Genomic DNA, 23,016 nt, shown 5'->3' on the forward strand with positions numbered 1-23,016 from the left:
AACAGATCGGAATGTTTAGCTTAAAATGTATGAAAGCTTTTAGTTCTAGGCCTCCCGATTGGCGCAGCGGTCTAAGGCACTGCATCCTGGGGTTCGATCCCAGGCTGTGTCAAAACCAGCCGTGACCGGGAGTCCCATAGGGCGGTGCACAATTGGCCCTTGCGTACCACTACCTCAACTCCAAAAGGTGTAATCCAAGTGACAGGTTCATCTCACAACCCTGTCATTATTGTCTGTCATGGAGGCCATCCACAGTGAGGTGAAGATAGAGGATTATTTTTTTTGCCCAAATACTGACAAACTGCTTTGAAGTGACAGAGGGGGACAAAGAAACTGGGCGAGGTAAAAAAAAACTGATACTATATAATAATTAAAATAATTGGTCAATTTAGCAGACGCTCTTATCCAGAGCGACTTACAGTATATGTATTAGGATTCTATATATACACACTGAACAAAAATATAAACGCAACGTGCAACAATTAACGATTTTACTGAGTTACAGTTCATATAAGGAAATCAGTCAATTGAAATAAATAAATTAGGCCCTAATCTATGGATTTCACATGACTGGGCAGGGGCGCAGCCATGGGTGGGCCTGGGAGGGCATAGGCCCACCCACTAGGGAGCCAGGCAATCAGACTGAGTTTTTCCACACAAAAGGGCTTTATTACAGACAGAAATACTCCTCAGTTTCATCAGCTGTCCGGGTGGATGGTCTCAGACAATCCCGCAGGTGAAGAAGCCGGATGTGGAGGTCCATGGCTGGCGTGGTTACACGTTGTCTGCAGTTGTGAGGCCAAATGGACGTACTGACAAATTCTCTAAAAACGACAATGGAATTCAATTCACTGGCAGCAGCTCTGGTGGACATTGCTGCAGTCAGCATGCCAATTGCACACTCCTTCAAAACTTGAGACGTCTGTGGCATTGTGTTGTGACAAAACTGCAAAACTGTCCCCCAGCACCTGTGTAATGATCATGCTGTTTAATCAGCTTCTTGATATGACACACCTGTCAGGTGGATGGATTATCTTGGCAAAGGAGAAATGCTCACTAACAGGGATGTTTTTTTTTGTGTTTTTTTTTCACCTTTATTTAACGAGGTAAGCCAGTTGAGAACAAGTTCTCATTTACAACTGCGACCTGGCCAAGATAAAGCAAAGCAGTGCGATAAAAACAACAACACAGAGTTATATATGGGGTAAAACAAAAAATACAACAGAAAATATATATACAGTGTGTGCAAATGTAGTAAGTTAGGGAGGTAAGGCAATAAATAGGCTATAGTGCAAAATAATTACAATTAGTATTAACACTGGAATGATAGATGTGCAAGAGATGATGTGCAAATAGAGATACTGCGGTGCAAATGAGCAAAATAAATAACAATATAGGGATGAGGTAGTTGGGTGGGCTAATTTCAGATGGGCTGTGTACAGGTGCAGTGATCGGTAAGGTGCTCTGACAACTGATGCTTAAAGTTAGTGAGGGAGATAAGAGTCTCCAGCTTCAGAGATTTTTGCAGTTCGTTCCAGTCATTTGCAGCAGAGAACTGGAAGGAATGGCGGCCAAAGGAGGTGTTGGCTTTGGGGATGACCAGTGAGATATACCTGTTGGAACGCATACTAGGGGTGGGTGTTGCTATGGTGACCAATGAGCTAAGATAAGGCAGGGATTTGCCTAGCAGTGATTTATAGATGGCCTGGAGCCAGTGGGTTTGACGACGAACATGTAATGAGGACCAGCCAACAAGAGCGTACAGGTCACAGTGGTGGGTAGTGTATGGGGCTTTGGAGACAAAACGGACAGCACTGTGATAGACTACATCCAATTTGCTGAGTAGAGTGTTGGAGGCTATTTTGTAAATGACATCGCTGAAGTCAAGGATCGGTAGGATAGTCAGTTTTACGAGGGCATGTTTGGCAGCATGAGTGAAGGAGGCTTTGTTGCGAAATAGGAAGCCGATTCTGGATTTAACTTTGGATTGGAGATTCTTAATGTGAGTCTGGAAGGAGAGTTTACAGTCTAACTAGACACCTAGGTATTTGTAGTTGTCCACATACTCTAGGTCAGACCCGTCGAGAGTAGTGATTCTAGTCGGGTGGGCGGGTGCCAGCAGCGCTCGATTGAAGAGCATGCATTTAGTTTTACTTGTGTTTAAGAGCAGTTGGAGGCTACTGAAGGAGTGTTGTATGGCATTGAAGCTCGTTTGGAGGTTTGTTAACACAGTGTCCAATGAAGGGCCAGATGTATACAAAATAGTGTCGTCTGCGTAGAGGTGGATCTGAGAGTCACCAGCAGCAAGAACGACATCATTGATATACACAGAGAAAAGAGTCTGCCCAAGAATTGAACCCTGTGGCACCCCTATAGAGACTGCCATAGGTCCAGACAACAGGCCCTCCGATTTGACACATTGAACTCTATCTGAGAAGTAGTTGGTGAACCAGGCGAGGCATTCATTTGAGAAACCAAGATGTAAACAAATTTGTGTCAAAAATTTGAGATAAATAAGCTTTTTGTGCATATGGAGAATTTCTGGGATCTATTATTTCAGCTCATGAAACATGGGACAAACACTTTACATATTGCGTTTATATTGTTGTTCAGTATATATTGCGATTCGATATACTGTGATTTTATTGCGATTTTATGTTCCAAACATATGTGACTCGTTTCAGGAAACTAGGCGTAAGTCGGGGGTCACTACTTCACAGGAGAGTCATTTGAACTTAAACTTTCTTTTTAAAATCTAAACGCAGAAATGCCTTCTGGAACATGTGAACTTTCATGTGTCTTAATAACAAACTTCGATGCCATCTGTAAATAAGAATACAATTGTTAAATTACGAGCCTAGTTGGTTTAGTCACTAAAAAAGACAGCAACCTTCCCGCTAGCCATGATTGGCTGAGATAATGAGTCGGCTGGACACGCCGAGAGATTAGTTCGGATTGGTCTGCCATGTACCACGCTTCTGTCTATATAATATGAGCTGGTCAGTATGTGTATGTAATCCTTTCTAACGCTGCTTTTTTAGAAATGTATCGCGTAGTTAAACTGCATAAGTGTTGCTCTCCACTTTCTGGAGGACCAAGTTTTGAAATCAGTGGAATTAGAGTATGATAGCTAAGGATATGGAGAAAACACCTGTCTCTGGATTACATCTTCAAACTAAGGGCAACCATGGCATCCGTGAGGGAGACACGTCCATCCATGATGTATACGGGTAAGATAGTCTAGCTAGCTACATTTTCAGATATTACACGTTTCTAATTTTGACAGAAAGTAGTTTCATTTCAAGTTAAAGTGTACTGTTAGCTAGCTAGCTAACGTTAGCTGGCTGGCTTGCTAGCTAACGTTATGTGTATGATCTTATTATTGGTATCTCAGAGCCATTTGCTTTGCTAGTTATAGCCTAATGTTAGCTAGCTAACATTGAACCTGGTTGGTTAGCTACCTGCAGATTCATGCAAGGTAGTAACGTCATGAGTTGTGATTATGGTTAATTGTTTACCTAGCTAGCCAGCTAGCTACATGTCTTAACAAAAGACTCCACTTTGCAAGTAACCATTTCGGGTGCATTCGTAAACTCATTCTGAGAATTCCAGAGTGCAGAATAACTGATTAATTTACGAACGCTCAACACCCGTTGAATATGGCCGGTGTCAGTAAAGGTCGGCAAAAAAACGTAATTAAATTGTTGCCAGCAGCACAGTTACAGTCACCGACGCTCTGGAAAACATGAAAACAGCCTAACCAGCTTTGCTAGAGCGAGTAAAATGGTAAGTGGGATGTTCTCTCATTTGCGTCTGGAAGTAGCTAGCAAGCTAGCCAATGTTAACCAGTTAGCTTGGGTGCTTGACTGCCGTTGTGAGGTCAGAACGCTCGGATCAACCCTACTCATCGGCCAGAGCGTCCAGTGCGCGCTCTGAACGCTCCGAGAGCGAAACGAGATGTGTGGGGCTAAAGATCGCACTGATGCAACTAATAAAACATGTACCTAGCACAGCCAAGTCAAAGGGTCACAAAATGCAATGAAATTGTCGCAGTCTGGGGCCCTGTGAGTACAGCCTGCCCATCTTCCTTCTGCACAATGGATGTTGAACTCACTCAACACCTCGGAGAAGCCGGTCTGTCGAAGCAGAGCGGAACAACTGAACAGTTGAGCTACTCCTGTACATGCATGTATACTGTACATCCAGGAACAGAATGTACGGATTTCAATCTGGCCTTCTCTCTTGCAACCCCTTCCCTCTTTACCTCTTATTGCAGTAGACGGTCGCGCAAAGACACAAAAGCGTTGATACAAAACACCACAAGTGGAAATAAAACACACCCACAACTCTACGGACAGAGATAGGCCCTGGTTTGGCTAGAGAGGTCCATACGCTGTTGTAGAGTGTGCAGGAGTGACCAACAAGAGGGAGAGCTGACTATTTGCCTAACTCAAGGGTTAAAATATTTTAGTGATAAATAAAGTTCAAATAATTGTTAACCTATTAAGATTTAGGCTTAAGTTACTGGTGTGGTGGTTGAAGCAACATAACCTTTCCCCGATTGGTAAACAAATGAATTTGCAAGTGGATCTATTTCAGCTCATCTTCATTAAACTTCCTTGAAATAGTAATACTGAAATATCACCGTTACAATAACTGTCAAGTAGCTAAGTGGCGGGCAAACATTCAGATTTAAAGAACTGACTACTGGTCGACTACAAAGTTAGTGTTACTTTGACATGAGTGATTTGTTACTACCCTACTAACACGACAAAAATCTAGGCCTAACACAGTCAGCGTCATACTAACTATGAGCAATGTTTACTTGTTCCCAGCAACGCACCAAGGATCCAACTACTATGCCCTTACCTCTCCATTGAGAGTCAGGCTGCGGGGTTGTAATTCAGTTAAAGATCAAGCCTTTTTATTGAATGGAGCCAATTTGTTCCAAGCGCATCCCCACTGGTTTATTTGGCTAAAGGACAGCATTGACTCAATCTCTCCCCAGTCCCACTCCGCCCCCAGCTTTGTTCTACTTTGTGATGCACTCTAGTTGGCCCTGGTTCCACATATGAGTTGAACTTGTGTACAGAACAATATGTCTACTCATTAGTCTACACACATACAGTGAGGGAAAAAAGTATTTGATCCCCTGCTGAATTTGTACGTTTGCCCACTGACAAAGACATGATCAGTCTATAATTTTAATGGTAGGTTTATTTGAACAGTGAGAGACAGAATAACAACAACAAAATCCAGAAAAAACGCATGTCAAAAATGTTATAAATTGATTTGCATTTTAATGAGGGAAATAAGTACTTGACCCCTCTGCAAAACATGACTTAGTACTTGGTGGCAAAACCCTTGTTGGTAATCACAGAGGTCAGACGTTTCTTGTAGTTGGCCACCAGGTTTGCACAAATCTCAGGAGGGATTTTGTCCCACTCCTCTTTGCAGATCTTCTCCAAGTCATTAAGGTTTCGAGGCTGACATTTGGCAACTCGAACCTTCAGCTCCATCCACATATTTTCTATGGGATTAAGGTCTGGAGACTGGCTAGGCCACTCCAGGACCTTAATGTGCTTCTTCTTGAGCCACTCCTTTGTTGCCTTGGCCGTGTGTTTTGGGTCATTGTCATGCTGGAATACCCATCCACGACCCATTTTCAATGCCCTGGCTGAGGGAAGGAGGTTCTCACCCAAGATTTGACGGTACATGGTTGCAATGATCATGAGAACGGTGAGGAATCAGCCCAGAACTACACAGGAGGATCTTGTCAATGATCTCAAGGCAGCTGGGACCATAGTCACCAAGAAAACAATTGGTAACACACTACGCCGTGAAGGACTGAAATCCATCGTCCCTTTGATGCGGTGAAGTTGTCCTGTCCCCTTAGCAGAAAAACACCCCCAAAGCATAATGTTTCCACCTCCATGTTTGACGGTGGGGATGGTGTTCTTGGGGTCATAGGCAGCATTCCTCCTCCTCTAAACACGGTGAGTTGAGTTGATGCCAAAGAGCTCGATTTTGGTCTCATCTGACCACAATACTTTCACCCAGTTCTCCTCTGAATCATTCATATGTTCATTGGCAAACTTCAGACGGGCCTGTATATGTGCTTTCTTGAGCAGGGGGACCTTGCGGGCGCTGCAGGATTTCAGTCCTTCACGGCGTAGTGTGTTACCAATTGTTTTCTTGGTGACTATGGTCCCAGCTGCCTTGAGATCATTGACAAGATCCTCCTGTGTAGTTCTGGGCTGATTCCTCACCGTTCTCATGATCATTGCAACTCCACGAGGTGAGATCTTGCATGGAGCCCCAGGCCGAGGGAGATTGACAGTTATTTTGTGTTTCTTCCATTTGCGAATAATCGCACCAACTGTTGTCACCTTCTCACCAAGCTGCTTGGCGATGGTCTTGTAGCCCATTCCAGCCTTGTGTAGGTCTACAATCTTGTCCCTGACATCCTTGGAGAGCTCTTTGGTCTTGGCCATGGTGGAGAGTTTGGAATCTGATTGATTGATTGCTTCTGTGGACATATGTATTTTATACAGGTAACAAGCTGAGATTAGGAGCACTCCCTTTAAGAGTGTGCTCCTAATCTCAGCTCCTTACCTGTATAAAAAGACACCTGGGAGCCAGAAATCTTTCTGATTGAGAGAGGGTCAAATACTTATTTCCCTCATTAAAATGCAAATCAATTTATAACATTTTTGACATGCGTTTTTCTGGATTTTGTTGTTGTTATTCTGTCTCTCACTGTTCAAATAAACCTACCATTAAAATTATAGACTGATCATTTCTTTGTCAGTGGGCAAACGTACAAAATCAGCAGGGGATCAAATACTTTTTTCCTCTTACTGTACACTTTTGTGACCTGTAATGGACATGTGCATGCTGAACGCGGAATGAGCAAGAGCTCGGTTTGTTGTTTTGAAAGTTTATCCTTGAAAAAAAATGTGTTTACTAGCCTACCTGTTTAATTTGGAACCCGCAACGCGGTTAGCCTCAGTTGCTGGGAACGCTACTATTTGTCCCGGGATACTGACAAAACCTAAAGTCTAACGATCTGCTTCTGGGCAAAGCAGCTAGCCTAGCAGCTAGCTATCAAGCTAGCCAGGTTTCCTTGACAGTTTGAACACAGCCCGCGACGCGGTTATCCCTTGTGGCTGGGATCGCGGATAGTCCCGGGCTTGTGGCGGTTTAAATCCCTGCTCTTTGTTGCTGTTTCCATCGGCCCTGCAAGCTGGCTAGAAGTGCGGAGTACCAGCTTTAGCCTACGTTGCTACCATCATGCCGCCCAAAGTTAACGAAGGTTGGAGGAATGGTGAGGACGGTGTTTCTCTATCACAGGTGCGTGATCTTTTAAAATCAATAAAAATATATCTACAAGCAATTGTTACAGCAACAGGAAAATAGCTTCAAGAGCTTTGTCCAAATACTGGTGGACTCAACTAACAAAAGAATGGACGATCTTACTAGATAGGTCCAAGACCTTAAGAACAGTTTGCAGTTCTCCCAGGGAGAGGTGGATGTCCTGAAAAAGACTTGCAGCAAGATGACAAACTAAGTGCATGCAAGATGACATCAGCACTGAATTATTACAGATGACTGGGAAAACGGACTATCTAGAGCAGGGTTCTTCAATTCCGGTCCTGGAGGGCCGAAACACCTCTGTTTTTCATCCTCTCCTTCTAATCAGGGGCTAATTCAGACCTGGGACACCAGGTGAGTGCAATTAACTACCAGGTAGAAATAAAAAACAGAAGTGTTTCGGCCCTCCAGGACCGGAATTGAAGAACCCTGATCTAGAGGGACAATCCAGGAGGAATAACATTGTCGTGGATGGCATACCTGAGTTTCCACATGAGACCTGGATGGAGTCTGAGGAGAAAGTTAGATAAATTGTCACAAAGAGCTGCAGATGGATCATAGAAAGACTGAGGTGGAGCGCACCCACAGGTCTGGAAAACCTTTAACCAGCTCAGGTGACAGATCTAGGCCGACAGTGGTCAAGTTCCTAAGGTTCAAGGACAAGATGGCTGTTCAGGAGAGTGCCAAAAACTTGAGAGGAAACATCTTTCTCAACGAGGACTTCTCTGATACTGTGCGCCAGAGACGGATAGAACTTATCCCAGCTATGAAAGCTGCCAGAGAGCATGTAGACATTGCTTACATCTGCTACAAAAAGCTCATTGTCCACCCTGTTCATTGTCCACCCTCCCTCCCAAAAGCCAGGGAGGAGTGAGAGAGCCAAGCTTCAGTAGCTTCAGCCCAACATCACAGACACACACGCACCACACACATACCAACTGACACTCACAAGTGCCTGATTGACTGACTATTAGCTAATCACTGTTTATATTTTTAATTAGCGGTTCAGCAGCGAAGCTGGTGAAACCATATTGTGTTTCCTCTGGTTTATTATTATTCCTCCGTAAGGCCAAAATTCACATGCAAATTCCTGTGAGATAATAAGGCCTAGGAGGATGCAAATGTGCATGATGGTAAAGGGCCATGGGCCACACACTCTCATGCAATGCCATTCCAATTGGACACATGGTGGCAATATAATAAAATATTGAAAATACTAACTTTGAAAGCTCACGCCCTGCAAGCAGTGTCACCTAGAGTCATGAAATTTGGTACATAGGTCCCTCTCCTCACAAGGAACAAAGTTGCCTCAAGGACCCATAACATCTGCCATGATGGATTTTCCACCATTTGGAATTGTGAAAAACACTTAAAACGCTACTCCTAATGTATGACCGACCTGTATGAAATTTGATATATGGCATCGATGGACCAAGGTCTGTAAACGCACTATAATCCAGGCTAGTGTGTCAAACAACATGAGCGCAACTGACCAATAAACATTCACATGGGAGTGGTCTGTCACAAATGCATATAAATCAGTCACGGATATTCATATTGTAACAAAACTTGGTACACATGTTCCAAACACTGACTTAACATATGCAAGCACATTCACACTGACCACATGGTGGCGCTATAACAGGGACATTTTTATTTCTCTTGATCTGTTTGACTCAGAGTGATGGCATTTGGCACACATTCTCAAGGATAGGAGTCTAGCTAACCTGTAAAGTATTGTTGAGTTCGGCCACATTGTGGCGCTGTAGGACAGAAAAAAACATTCATGCAATTTCACTGGCTAGAGTCTTGGAAAAAATGTTGTGCCGATTGGTCCAGTGCTTCTGGAGAAGACGACGTTTAAAATAGTCAACATCATTGGAAATGGTCCAAAATACATCAAAAACATTATATTGCATGATCAGTTTGATTTTCAGTTCTGATATTTGGCAAGCATGGTAAATAGTTCATAAGTTGCTAATCCTAAGGAAATCTGTCCAATTTGTCCTGATGGTAGTACAGTGGGAACACAGCTGAACCCCTGCAATGCAGCTGAAACTCATTTAGATACTTTCCGAATGCATTGTATGGCTGTACAGTACAGGTCAAAAGTTTGGACACACCTACTCATTCAAGGGTTTTTCTTTATTTTTTACTATTTTCTACATTGTAGAATAATAGTGAAGACATCAAAACTATGGAATAACACATATGGAATAATGTAGTAACCAAAAAAGTGTTAAACAAATCACAATATTTTATATTTGAGATTCTTCAAATAGCCACCCTTTGCCTTGACGACAGCATTGCACACTCTTGGCATTCTCTCAACCAGCTTCATGAGGTAGTCACCTTGAATGCATTTCAATTAACAGGTGTGCCTTCTTAAAAGTTAATTTGTGGAATTCCTTTCCTTCTTAATGCGTTTGAGCCAATCAGTTGTGTTGTGACAAGATAGGGGGTGTATACAGAAGATAGCCCTATATGGTAAAAAGACAGAGTCTATATTATGGCAAGAACAGCTCAAATAAGCGAGAAACGACAGACCATCATTACTTTAAGACATGAAGGTTAGTCAAAAGGGAACATTTCAAGAACTTTGAAAGTTTCTTCAAGTGCAGTCGTAAAAACCATCAAGCTCTATGATGAAACTGGCTCTCATGAGGACCCCCACAAGATTGGAAGACCCAGAGTTACCTCTGCTGCAGAGGATAAGTTCATTAGAGTTACCTCAGAAATTGCAGCCCAAATAAATGCTTCACAGAGTTCAAGTCACAGACACATCTCAACATCAACTGTTCAGAGGGGACTGTGTGAATCAGGCCTTCCTGGTTGAATAGATGCAAAGAAACCACTACTAAAGGACACCAATAAGAAGAAGAGACCTGCTTGGGCCAAGAAACACAAGCAATGGACATTACACCAGTGGAAATATTTGTCCTTTGGTCTGGAGTCCAAATTGGAGATTTTTGGTTCCAACCGCCGTGTCTTTGTGAGACGCGGTATGGGTGAACAGATGATCTCCGCATGTGTAGTTCCCACCATAAAGCATGGAGGAGGAGGTGTTATGGTGTGGGGGTGCTTTGCTGGTGACACTGTCTGTGATTTATTTAGAATTCAAGGCACACTTACCAGCATGGCTACCACAGCATTCCGCAGCGATACGCCATCCCATCTAGTTTGGGCTTAGTGGGACAATCATTTGTTTTCCAACAGGACAATGACCCAACACACTTCCAGGCTGTGTAAGGGCTATTTTACCAAGAAGGAGAGTGATGGAGTGCTGTATCAGATGACCTGGCCTCCACAATCCCCGACCTCAACCCAATTGAGATGGTTTGGGATGAGTCGGACCGAAGAGTGAAGCAAAAGCAGCCAAGTGCTCAGCATATGTGGCTTCAAGATTGTTGGAAAAGCATTCCAGGTGAAGCTGGTTGAGAGAATGCCAAGACTGTGCAAAGCTGTCATCAAGGTTTACTACATGATTCCATATGTGTTATTTCATAGTTTTGATGTCTTCACTATTATTCTACAGTGTAAAAATGAGTAAAAATAAAGAAAAACCCTTGAATGACTGTTAGTGTGTGTGTGTGTGTGATATATATATATATATATATACACAGTAGGGAGAACAAGTATTTGATACACTGCCGATATTGCAGGTTTTCCTACTTACAAAGCATGTAGAGGTCTGTAATTTTTATCATAGGTACACTTCAACTGTGAGAGACGGAATCTAAAACAAAAATCCAGAAAATCACATTGTATGATTTTTAAATAATTAATTTGCATTTTATTGCATGACATAAGTATTTGATACATCAGAAAAGCAGAATTTAATATTTGGTACAGAAACCTTTGTTTGCAATTACAGAGCTCATACGTTTCCTGTAGGTCTTGACCAGGTTTGCACACACTGCAGCAGGGATTTTGGCCCACTCCTCCATACAGACCTTCTCCAGATCCTACAGGTGTCGGGGCTGTCGCTGGGCAATACAGACTTTCAGCTCCCTCCAAAGATTTTCTATTGGGTTCAGGTCTGGAGACTGGCTAGGCCACTCCAGGACCTTGAGATGCTTCTTACGGAGCCACTCCTTAGTTGCCCTGGCTGTGTGTTTCGGGTCGTTGTCATGCTGGAAGACCCAGCCACGACCCATCTTCAATGCTCTTACTGAGGGAAGGAGGTTGTTGGCCAAGATCTCGCGATACATGGCCCCATCCATCCTCCCCTCAATACGGTGCAGTCGTTCTGTCCCCTTTGAAGAAAAGCATCCCCAAAGAATGATGTTTCCACCTCCATGCTTCATGGTTGGGATGGTGTTCTTGGGGTTGTACTCATCCTTCTTCTTCCTCCAAACACGGCGAGTGGAGTTTAGACCAAAAAGCTCTATTTTTCATCAGACCACATGACCTTCTCTCATTCCTCCTCTGGATCATCCAGATGGTCATTGGCAAACTTCAGACGGGCCTGGACATGCGCTGGCTTGAGCAGGGGGACCTTGTGTGCGCTGCAGGATTTTAATCCATGACGGCGTAGTGTGTCACTAATGGTTTTCTTTGAGACTGTGGTCCCAGCTCTCTTCAGGTCATTGACCAGGTCCTGCCGTGTAGTTCTGGGCTGATCCCTCACCTTCCTCATGATCATTGATGCCCCACGAGGTGAAATCTTGTATGGAGCCCCAGACCGAGGGTGATTGACCGTCATCTTGAACTTCCATTTTCTAATAATTGCGCCAACAGTTGTTGCCTTCTCACCAAGCTGCTTGCCTATTGTCCTGTAGCCCATCCCAGCCTTGTGCAGGTCTACAATTGTATCCCTGATGTCCTTACACAGCTCTCTGGTCTTGGCCATTGTGTAGAGGTTGGAGTCTGTTTGATTGAGTGTGTGGACAGGTGTCTTTTATACAGGTAACGAGCTCAAACAGGTGCAGTTAATACAGGTAATGAGTGGAGAACAGGAGGGCTTCTTAAAGAAAAACTAACAGGTCTGTGAGAGCCGGAATTCTTACTGGTTGGTAGGTGATCAAATACTTATGTCATGCAATAAAATGAAAATTAATTACTTAAAAATCATACATGTGATTTTTCTGGATTTTTGTTTTAGATTCCGTCTCTCACAGTTGAAGTGTACCTATGATAAAAATTACAGACCTCTACATGCTTTGTAAGTAGGAAAACCTGCAAAATCGGCAGTGTATCAAATACTTGTTCTCCTCACTGTGTGTATATGTATATACATATATACATACATACATACATACATACACACACTACCGTTCAAAAGTTTGAGGTCACTTAGAAATGTCCTTGTTTTCGAAAGAAAAGCAATTTTTTTGTCCATTAAAATAACATCAAATTGATCAGAAATGTGTAGACATTGTTCATGTTGTAAATGGCTATTGTAGCTGGAAACGGCTGATTATTAATGGAATGTCTACATAGGCACATTATCAGCAACCATCAGTCCTGTGTTCCAATGGCACGTTGTGTTTGCTAATCCAAGTTTATCATTTTAAAAGGCTAATTGATCATTAGAAAACACTTTACACTTGCAATTATGTTAGCACAGCTGAAAACGGTTGTGCTGTTTAAAGAAGCAATAAAACTGGCCTTCTTGAGACTAGTTGAGTATCTGGAGCATCAGCAATTGTGAGTTCGATTACAGGCTCAAAATGACCAGAAACAAATAACTTTCTTCTGAAACTCAACTTGTTCTGAGAAATGAAGGCTATTCCATGCGAGAAATTGCAAGGAAACGGAAGATCTCGTACAACGCTGTGTACTACTCCCTTCACAGAATAGCGCAAACTGCCTCTAACCAGAATAGAAAGAGGAGTGGGAGGCCCCGGTGCACAACTGAGCAAGAGAACAAATACATTAGTGTCTAGTTTGAGAAACAGATGCCTCACAGGTCCTCAACTGGCAGCTTCATTAAATAGTAGCCGCAAAACACCAGTCTCAACGTCAACAGTGACGAGGGCGACTCCGGGATGCTGACCTTCTAGGCAGAGTTGCAAAGAAAAAGCTATATCTCAGACTGGCCAATAAAAAGAAAAGATTAAGATGGGCAGTCCCATGGGCAAAGAAACTCAAAAGGGGTGATGATATTAATTAACAGTAATTTCGATCCGAATGTGCAAATTGTCCAAACAGATACGCAAGGTAGATGGATTATTTTATATATGTTATTGGACCATAAACAGATATGGCTCATTAACCTTTACGGACCAAATAATGATGATCCACACTTCTTTGACAATATATATAATAAATTATCAACCCTGCAAGCAATTCAAGACTTTATTATTATGGTGGGAGATAATACCGTTTTAAATACCTCAATGGACCGTAAAGGAAATCACACACTACAAACAATCACCCTCATGCTCTTAAGGATATCGTGAATGTCATGGATACATTAGAACTAGTAGATATACGGAGGCTTAAATATCCTGAATTAGTGACATATACATGGCAGAGACTCAATCAAGCTAGTCGCCTTGACTTCTTTCTTATGTCATTCTCGTTGGCACCAAAAGTTTAAAAAGTGTTGATAGGGGACAGAATGCGGTGGGACCATCATATAATTGGCATATACATTACTCTTACTGAATTTCCACGTGGGCGAGGATATTGGAAATTTAATCAAAGCCTATTGGATGATAACTTGTTTTTAACTAGGACAGAGGAATTTATAATTGATTTTCTCCGACATAACATAGGTACAACATTAAATGTGCCTTTAGAGGCCATGCAATTCAGTACTCATCTCAACAACAAAAGCAATTTAGGTCAAAATAATCCATACTAACAAAGGAAATAAAAGGTCTAACAGAACAGATAGATAGCAATAAAAACTGTAACATAGAGGCTCAGAATAAATTAGAGGAAAAACAAAAAGAAATGGAGAAACTAATTCAAGAAAGATCAAGTGTAATATATTATAAAAAATAAAGCAAACTGGATGGAATATGGGGAAAAATTCACCAAATTATTTTTTAATCTTCAACATAGGAATGCTACCAAAAAGAATTGACTGAAACTGGTTACAAATGACGGAGTCACCCATGATTCACCAAATTATATTTTGAAGGAGGAAACAAAGTACTTTAAGCATATGTTTTCGTTTCAGTCGACTCCATCTCCTCTAACTCCTCTTTCTATTGATAATGTACAATTAACAGCCATACAGAAAGACTCATGTGAAGGTGAAATTACAGAGGAGGAACTTCTGGATGCAATTAAAGACTTTAAGTCCGGGAAAACTCCAGGGTTGGATGGCATACCAGTCGAGGTATACCAAACCTTTTCTGATATACTCAGAGGACCGTTATTAGCATGTATTAAACACTCCTATGTAAATGGTAGATTATCAGACACTCAAGAAGAAAGTCTGATTTAATTATTACTGAAACAGGATACAAGTGGAAAATATAAAGATCCAGTCCATTAAAGAAAATGGAGGCCCCTTACACTTCAGTGTTGTGATGCAAAAACTCTAGCAAAATGTATAGCGCATAGAATTAAAAAGGTATTGTCGGACATTATTCATTCTAATCAGACAGGTTTTTTACATGGACGATACATTGGAGATAATATAAGGCAAGAACTGGAAACAATAGAACACTGAAAAATCTGGGAAACCAGGCCTGCTATTCATAGCGGACTTCGAAAAGGCATTTGATAAAGTACGACTGGGGTTTATATATAAATGCCTGGAGCATTTCAATTTTGGAGAATCTCTTATAAATTGGGTTAAAATCATGTATAGTAACCCTATGTGTAAAATAGTAAATAATGGCTATTTCTCAGAAAGTTTTAAACTGTCAAGAGGAGTGAAACAAGGTTGTCCACTATAGGCATATCTATTTATTATGGCCATCGAGATGTTAGCTGTTAAAATCAGATCCAACAATAATATCAAGGGATTAGAAATCCAGGGCTTAAAAACAAAGGTGTCATTGTACGCCGATGATTCATGTTCTCTTTTAAATCCACAACTTGAATCCCTCCACAGCCTCATAGAGGATCTAGATACATTTTCTAACCTCTCTGGATTACAACCAAATGATGATAAATGTACTATATTACGTATTGGATCACTAAAAAATAAAAAAAATACATTACCATATAGTTTACCAATAAAATGGTCTGATGGTGATGTGGATATACTCGGAATACATATCCCAAATGAAATAAATGATCTCACTCCAATACATTTTAATAGAAAGTTAGCAACAATAGATAAGATCTTGCTACCATGGAAAGGTAAATACCTGTCAATTTGTGTAATAATCACCCTGATGAACTCTTTAGTATTATCCCAGTTTACCTATTTGCTTATGGTCTTGCCTACGCCTAGCGAACAGTTTTTTAAATTATATGAGAAAAAAATATTCAATTTTATTTGGAACGGCAAGCCAGACAAAATTAAACAGGCCTATTTATATAATGAATATGAATTCGGAGGACAGAAATGATTAAATATTAAAGCATTAGACCTATCACTAAAAGCTTCAGTTAAACAAAAGTTATACTTAAATCCGAACTGGTTCTCTAGCAAATTAGTAAGATTGTCTCACCCCATGTTCAAGAATGACCTTTTTCCCTGTATTCAGATTACAACCTCTCACTTTCAGTTATTTGAAAAGGAAATCATCTCCCAAATATCACTATTCATAAAACAAGCCATGGAAAGTTGGTTGCAATTTCAATTTAATCCTCCAGAAACGACAGAACAAATAATGCAACAAATATTGTGGTTAAACTCAAATATACTAATTGATAAAAAACATTTTTCTTTTTGACAAAATGTTTAAAAAAGGTATAATCTTCGTAAATTATATCATCAGTAGGACTGGTGGAATTATGTCGCACATGCAGCTAACAAAAACATATGGAAATGTCTGCTCTACCCAAACGTACAACCAAATAATTGCAGCATTACCGCAAAAATGGAAGAGGAAAGTGGAAGGGGGAAAAAGTAAGGAACTTGTCTGTCGGCCTTGCATTAAAGAACATAATTGGTTAAAGAAAATTGTGATAAATAAAAAAGTATACCAGTTTAATTTAAGGACCAAAGGATTGACAGCCATCCCATATAGATTGCAAAATAGTTGGGAAGAGATTTTTGACGTACCGATTCCATGGCATAGTGTTTATGAACTGATACGCAAAACGACGCCAGATTCAAAACTTTTTATATTTAAATTATTATATAAAATTCTTGCTACCAATAGAATGTTATTTATATGGGTGATACAATCTTCCCAGCTCTGCAGATTTTGCTGCGAAGAGACAGAATTATTAGACCATTTGTTTTGGTACTGTCCATTTGTAGCTTGTTTTTGGACACAGGTCCAGGAATGGCTTAAGGATTGCAATATTTACCTGGAGCTAACCCTGCAGATAGCACTACTGGGTGATCTGAAAAGTCATAGTCAATCGATCAATAATATTTTTAGCAAAAATGTTTATTTTCAATTTACAATCTGTAGAAACAATGAGAATAGAAAGGTTCAGAACTTTTGTAAAACATCACAGTACAGTTGAAAAATATATGGCAAATAGAAATCTGGTATGGATGGTGTTAAGAGATAGATGGGTGGTGTTGAATGAAGTTGAAGGATTGGATTAATAACAACAACTAATAACAACAAGATAACTAATAATGTAAAGCATACTGTGTCCATAATAAGTATATAGGTTATAGGTAGAGAGCTTTTGTGAAAGAGCACAGTTAGAAAGATATGGCATATAGAAGCAAACCGGAAGGACATCATGAAAATGATCGGAGAGGTTGAGGGTAGAGGAAGTTCAGGAGTAAAAACAAACAAAATAGAATTATTGTAAAATTGACTGTGTCCATAAAATGTATATAGTATGTATAAGCTGGAAGTAGAGGCCTAAGCATTGTTGTTCACTAGTTTACTCCAATTAGGGAAGGGGTGGTGGGGTTAGAAAGTAATAAGGGAAATATATACAACATGCCTACCACTTTGAAGATGCAAAATATTTTATTGTGAAACAATCAAGAAATAAGACAATAAAACAGAACTTGAGCGTGGATAACTATTCCCAAACAGATATTGGTAGATCAGCTTTAATACTGCAGATAGATTGTAACTTCCATCAATATAATTGTCTGCATCACTTCAAATCCTACATAAAAAATATTTTGCATCTTCAAAGTGGTAGGCATGTTATAAATGCATTTTAATTCCAGGTTGTAAGGCAACAAAATAGGAAAAATGCCAAGGGGGGTGAATACTTTCGCAAGCCACTGTATATCGTTGTATATTAAATGTGTGACTGTTCTTGTCTATCAATGTATTAGTGTTTTGTTACTTGTCATGTTTTGTGTTTTTTTGTGGACCCCAGGAAGAGTAGCTGCTGCTTCTGCAAAAGTTAATGGGGATCCAAATAAACAAAGGATCCAAATAAACAAATATAGGCTAGCCTAACAGCATACACACTTCCAGGTTAACCAAACTTCAGCACAGGAACATTCTACACAAGTGTTTCGGTGTGAATCTATAGGAAGCCTCTGGAGATCCCCCAAGAGTCTATAACAGTGAGAGTAAAAGTCAGCAAGAGAGCCTGAAAAATTAGACATTAAGGACAGAGAAAAGCCCATATGTCAACATCAACCAGCCCAGGTCAGGACAGGACCGATCTAGGCAGTTGACAGAGGCGAGACCTGGTGACTCAATCGAGCCATGTCATCTCATCGCTAACTGGGCCCCAGATCCATTGGCTATCATCGCCACCCATCCCCTCTCTGTCTGTCCACTCCACCTCCTCTGACACATCCTGTCCTGGGCTGTGTCCCAAATGGCACCCTGTAGGGCTCTGGTCAAAAGTAGTGCACTATATAGGGAATAGGATACCATTTGGGACGCAGCCCTAACCTGCTGCCACTGCGGCTCCGTGTCGGTTACACAGGGCTCCACTGATGTCATGGCCGACATACGAGAACGATTAGGAAATGGGCACGGCTGTTCCCCAATGACATCACACTGGCAACAACTCGCTCTGTCCACCACCATTCCCCCCTCTGTCCTATCATGCACATCAACAACTCTGTGATGCTGGCCTGGAACAAAGTCTCTCGGTAAACAATGATTCGCTTCAGGAAAATAGCATTGGGACAATATAACCAGACCTAATTTCCACTCACGCACACCCCGCTATACTACAGACTATTGAAAAGTGGGTATTTATGAGGTGGCATGCTAGGACGAGAGCCAGGAGGTATTCTACCGCATATATAGAACAAAACACAGGGCTACATGCTAGGAGAGTATTCACTCCACTGAAAGTGTCAGCTGCGAAACATAAATAAATTACACTAAAAGTAATTAAGAGCCCTCAAATCAAAAAGGAGAGCTGGTAAATAAGGGGTTCTGATCGTCTATAACGAAGTGGGTTATTATCCAGTTTTTGTGGGCAGAGGCATCATAACCATAGGGGGCACAGGGGCACGTGCCCCCTCAGATTTGTCCTGTAACTAAAAAAATCAATTTTAAAAATAACATGTTTTGTTGTTGCTCTGTAAAACTACTAGCAACCTAGCAATTTTATGAAGTTGGCTTTGGCTAGCCCAGATAGGTTCCCAATCACCCAACCTCATAGCTAGCTACCAAGAAGCCATTTCAGGCTATCAATAAAGTTAGAGTAGCTAGCTTGTCTAGCCATAGGTGGCGCGTCCATAAGGCTAAGCTTCCCCTAAAGTAAACTGAATTAAATTGCCAAAATTATATAGCCTAATTAGCCTACTCCTGTCTATACAGAAATAAATGAAATCATTCAAAATAGGCTACTACACCAGAAAGTATGATTTGGCCACAGAGGATCATTAGCTTCTTTCAAAATATATTGTTTTAAATCGCATTGTCTACAGTCGGAAGGGCACGCAATTTGGGCAGCGCGCGCGGCAAATACCAAATAGATGATTGTTGAGTTGCGACTGTCAGTGAAAAGTAGAGGCTCAGCCAGGCATATCGCAATATTTCTAAATGCAATCACGGGAAAACGTAGTTTGGAAAGCAAATGGCTATTGCTGTAAAGAGAAGACAAAGAATTCTCAACTTAATTGAGCTAACAGTAGAGCCTATATTATTGGCACCAGCAGAGAGCATCGATCATATTCCCAGTGAGTGCGCATATTCACTCTATCATTGTTGGGTCAGTGCCACTTGAAAGTTTGTTTTTGGACAATAATTTCCTCCTCCAGGTTAGAAGGATGTCAAATTGTATTTGTGTCTCCCCTTCTCGTAGGCCTATTAGATGGATCAGACAACGTTGTTTTTATTGTTTGTCAGAGTAAGCAGAGTAGGCTACCCTGTCATTTTTGTTGTATTAAAAAAGATTCTGCTAATGTCTCCACTCTCCAGTCATATAAAGTGTAGTAGATTTGCATGAAATATGTTTATAAAAAGGCAAAAATGTTCCCGTAAAAAGAAAGGAGAATAAACTTATCAGATATAGGCCTAGCTTATAGCCTAGGCCTACTGTACGCCACTACGCGCTCAGCCATGCATTAAACTGTATTTTTTGCAAACATGACTATCCAATCTACTCATCACATTAGGAATATTATGCCATCTTACAGTCTGCAAACGCGATAATGCACAGAATGCTTTACTATAAAGGTGCATTGTTATGGTGACGCCTATGTGTCTAACTATCATAGCTGGCATGCTTGCTGGCAAGGTTGGTATATTTTGGAAAAGTAAGGAATAACTACATGTGCTGAATAAGACTCACATAAGACTGTCCTTTAAATCTTTTACCCAGATTATAGCAGAGATGCATATTTAGTTTCTTTAAAAAAAGAACCACTAGTCAGTAGGATACAGACAGCTCAAGAGGTATGCTTAGATATGCAGAACTGACATTTTTGTATTAGAATTAAGCATAATGATTATGAATCTAGATTGCAGGAAAAAGCTGTTTCAGGTATTTAGAAAATTCAATTCTCTGACTTTTGGACAGGGTCATATATTCAACCCCCCACCTCACCCCCCTAGCCATCCTCACGTATTTTGTGCCCTCTGTTTGTGGGCACTAATGAACAACACCAAAACTCCATGCCAGTTCTCTATGGCGCAATGCTTCCCCCTGCAAGCCGCACTCCCAAACCCCAAACTCAAAATATCCTCTCCAAACATAACTGCAAGACATGTTTTTACATACAACTAAACAATTCCAGGAATAGCATACCTCACACCAGCCTTGGCAAGGGGAGGCGTTTACTACACAATGTTGAGTATGACTGCATTGCTGCAGAATGCGATGTAAAACATGCCTTCCAGATACTCACTCAGTCCCTCAGTGTTAATCAGTTCTCTAACACGTTTTTTTTTTTCATCTTAACATGATGCCCATTGACACCTGTTGAGTGTGAATGCATAAACACCTTGTGTGTACACTAAAGAATACAAATGAGGTTGAACATTGAGATAGGGAGTGCCCGCTGGCATTTTAAGTGAAATTGAAACAGAAATCTTTCTTACCCATCCTCATCCTCATCCATGGGAATGGCTATCCCGAACAGATTGTTGACGGTGGGAGTGGCCAGCTGCAGGCTCTCTGGGATGAAAGGCCTCATGAAATCTTTTCCCAGGGTGGCGTTGGGCTGAGGTAGGGTGTCCGACCTCCTGCGGCTGTCGTCCTCTTGGCTGGCTGCGGGAAGGCCCTGCCCAGCTGATCCCGCCGTGGCCCCACTGCGAACTACCTGGCCTTGGGGGAGTCCTCCTGGGCCGGGGGCCTGGCTTGGCATGCCTGGGGGGGTGTTGGTGGCGCTGGGCACTGTGGCAGGCACGTTCTGGACAACGGAGGCTGTGGAGGGTGCGAGGACACTGCCCACTCCTCCTGAAGGCAGGGGCTGACTCACAGGGTGCTGTATGGCACCCCCGGGCAGGAGAGGGGTCATCACCGCACCGCTGCCCACCTGCAGTAACAGCCCCTGGACTGAGGCTAATGGACCGCTAGGCAGAGACCCAGTCAGCTCCCCGGCCTGAGCCAACAGCCCCTGAGCACTGGGGCCGGCTGGGGTGATGACAGGCGAGGGGCCCTGGCTCGCCGGAGGCCCCACAGAGAGGGAGGCCATGGGGAGGGTCTGAGTGCTGGAGCCCTGAGGCTGGAGAGGGGGTAAGTGCTGCTGTCGGTAGTCCAGCTGACTGGGGAGCATTCCAGAGGGATGAGCAGAGTAGGAAAACTGCTGGGCCTGCGTGGCAAGAGGCATAAGGGGAGATTTTTGCAGCATGCCGCCTTGGGGCACCCTGTTGAGGCCAGTAGGGTGAAGCGTTTGGGGGACAGCGGGCTGCACATTGACCTGGGATACCGCTGCTGAGTAACCCATGGGCTGGAAGGCACTCCCCCCGTTCCCTATTTGGGGCGCTAGGCTGTAGCCTTGCTGCTGAGGCTCCGGAGGATGGCCATGGTGGATAGTGGAGTAGCCACTATCACCCGTGGACTCCTGAGCCTGTGTGGAGAGGGTACTAGAAGCAACCACAGAGTCTCCTGTGGCACTGAGTCCAGTGTCCCTGTCTGCATTGTGGTCAAGAGTGACAGCATGTTTTATGCTATCCACAGTCCTGCTCATGCTAGAGCCCTCAGAATCTCTCTCATAGAACTCTGTACATGTCCATCTGCCCCGTCTGAAAGGCTCCCCTGTACCATGGTCAAGTTTAATGACTCTGAAACGTGAACTATAGCTTACAGTAGTTGTAGAGCTAGGCGCAGCTGGGGGCGTCTGAGACACACTTGTTGGGGAGACATTCACAGCAGGGCCAGCGTTAACTGTTGTCGGCTGCTGAGTGGTCGAGGTTGGAATGGAGGGCTGACTCGCGGCTGGTACAGGCACACTACCTCCTAAAAGGTTTGGATTGACATGACTCGCGCCTGTACTTCTAAAAGCGTGTCCCCCGTTAAGATGACCTGTTGCAGCCTCTTGCTCTTGAGGTAAACGTAACACCATGACAGCAGCCTCCCCTTCCCCTACGTTGTTTAAGGTTTCCTCAGATGAACTTCTGTCACATACCCCCGTATCAAAATCGGCCCGGGACAAGTCGAATATTTCTGATGACACATCCTCGGTCCTGGATTCGTCAGGGTCGTCCAGACTCTCGGTGTCATCCGTGATGCTACTGGCCGCCACCTGAGCCTGTGTCACACTTGTGATCTGAAAACAGCTTTTCTTCTTTGCTGGCATTTTTGACATGTTGAATATGTTATTCACTCCAGCTCTCTATTTCCAGATTAAAGTGTGTTAAGTATGAGCTGAATTAGTTAGTTGGGTAGTTATCCAACTTATATGTCTAAATAACTCACAGTTCATAACGAGAGACAAGTATGCGACATCTTCCTTGCTCCCCTCTCCTGTTGCAGATTGTGTCTGAGTGGAAAAACGAACAAGCACACTTCCTCCGAACTCGGACAGGGTAAGTAGCTAGCTAGCTAGGCTCCGTCATCACGAGATGTGACAAGTCTCCCGATACCACCACCTCCTCCTCTCCTCCGGTTCTTCCAGACCTGGCCTCCCGCGTGAGGTAATTTCCCGGCCTCGGAGTTGCAAGCAGGCCCCTGTCGCAGTTACTGCTCACCAGCTGCTACCGATACTTTAGTCTGACTGGCGGG

The 23,016-nt window shown here is 42.5% G+C and overlaps 1 protein-coding gene across 1 annotated transcript in view; it reads right to left on the reverse strand.

Moving 5' to 3' along the window:
- The window catches only part of LOC311130835 (TSC22 domain family protein 2-like), an 88,674-nt gene extending 65,982 nt beyond the window's left edge, over positions 1–22,692 (reverse strand). Inside the window, exon 1 of the mRNA XM_084163639.1 lies at positions 20,892–22,692. Within this exon, the coding sequence (XP_084019765.1) occupies positions 20,892–22,600 (1,709 nt within the window). The 5' untranslated portion in view covers positions 22,601–22,692. The remainder of the gene's footprint in view (positions 1–20,891) is intronic.
- Between the last annotated feature and the right edge of the window lie 324 nt (positions 22,693–23,016).

The sequence above is a fragment of the Coregonus lavaretus genome (genome assembly GCF_964263955.1).
Source record: "Coregonus lavaretus genome assembly, chromosome: 6".
Lineage (NCBI taxonomy): Eukaryota > Metazoa > Chordata > Actinopteri > Salmoniformes > Salmonidae > Coregonus > Coregonus lavaretus.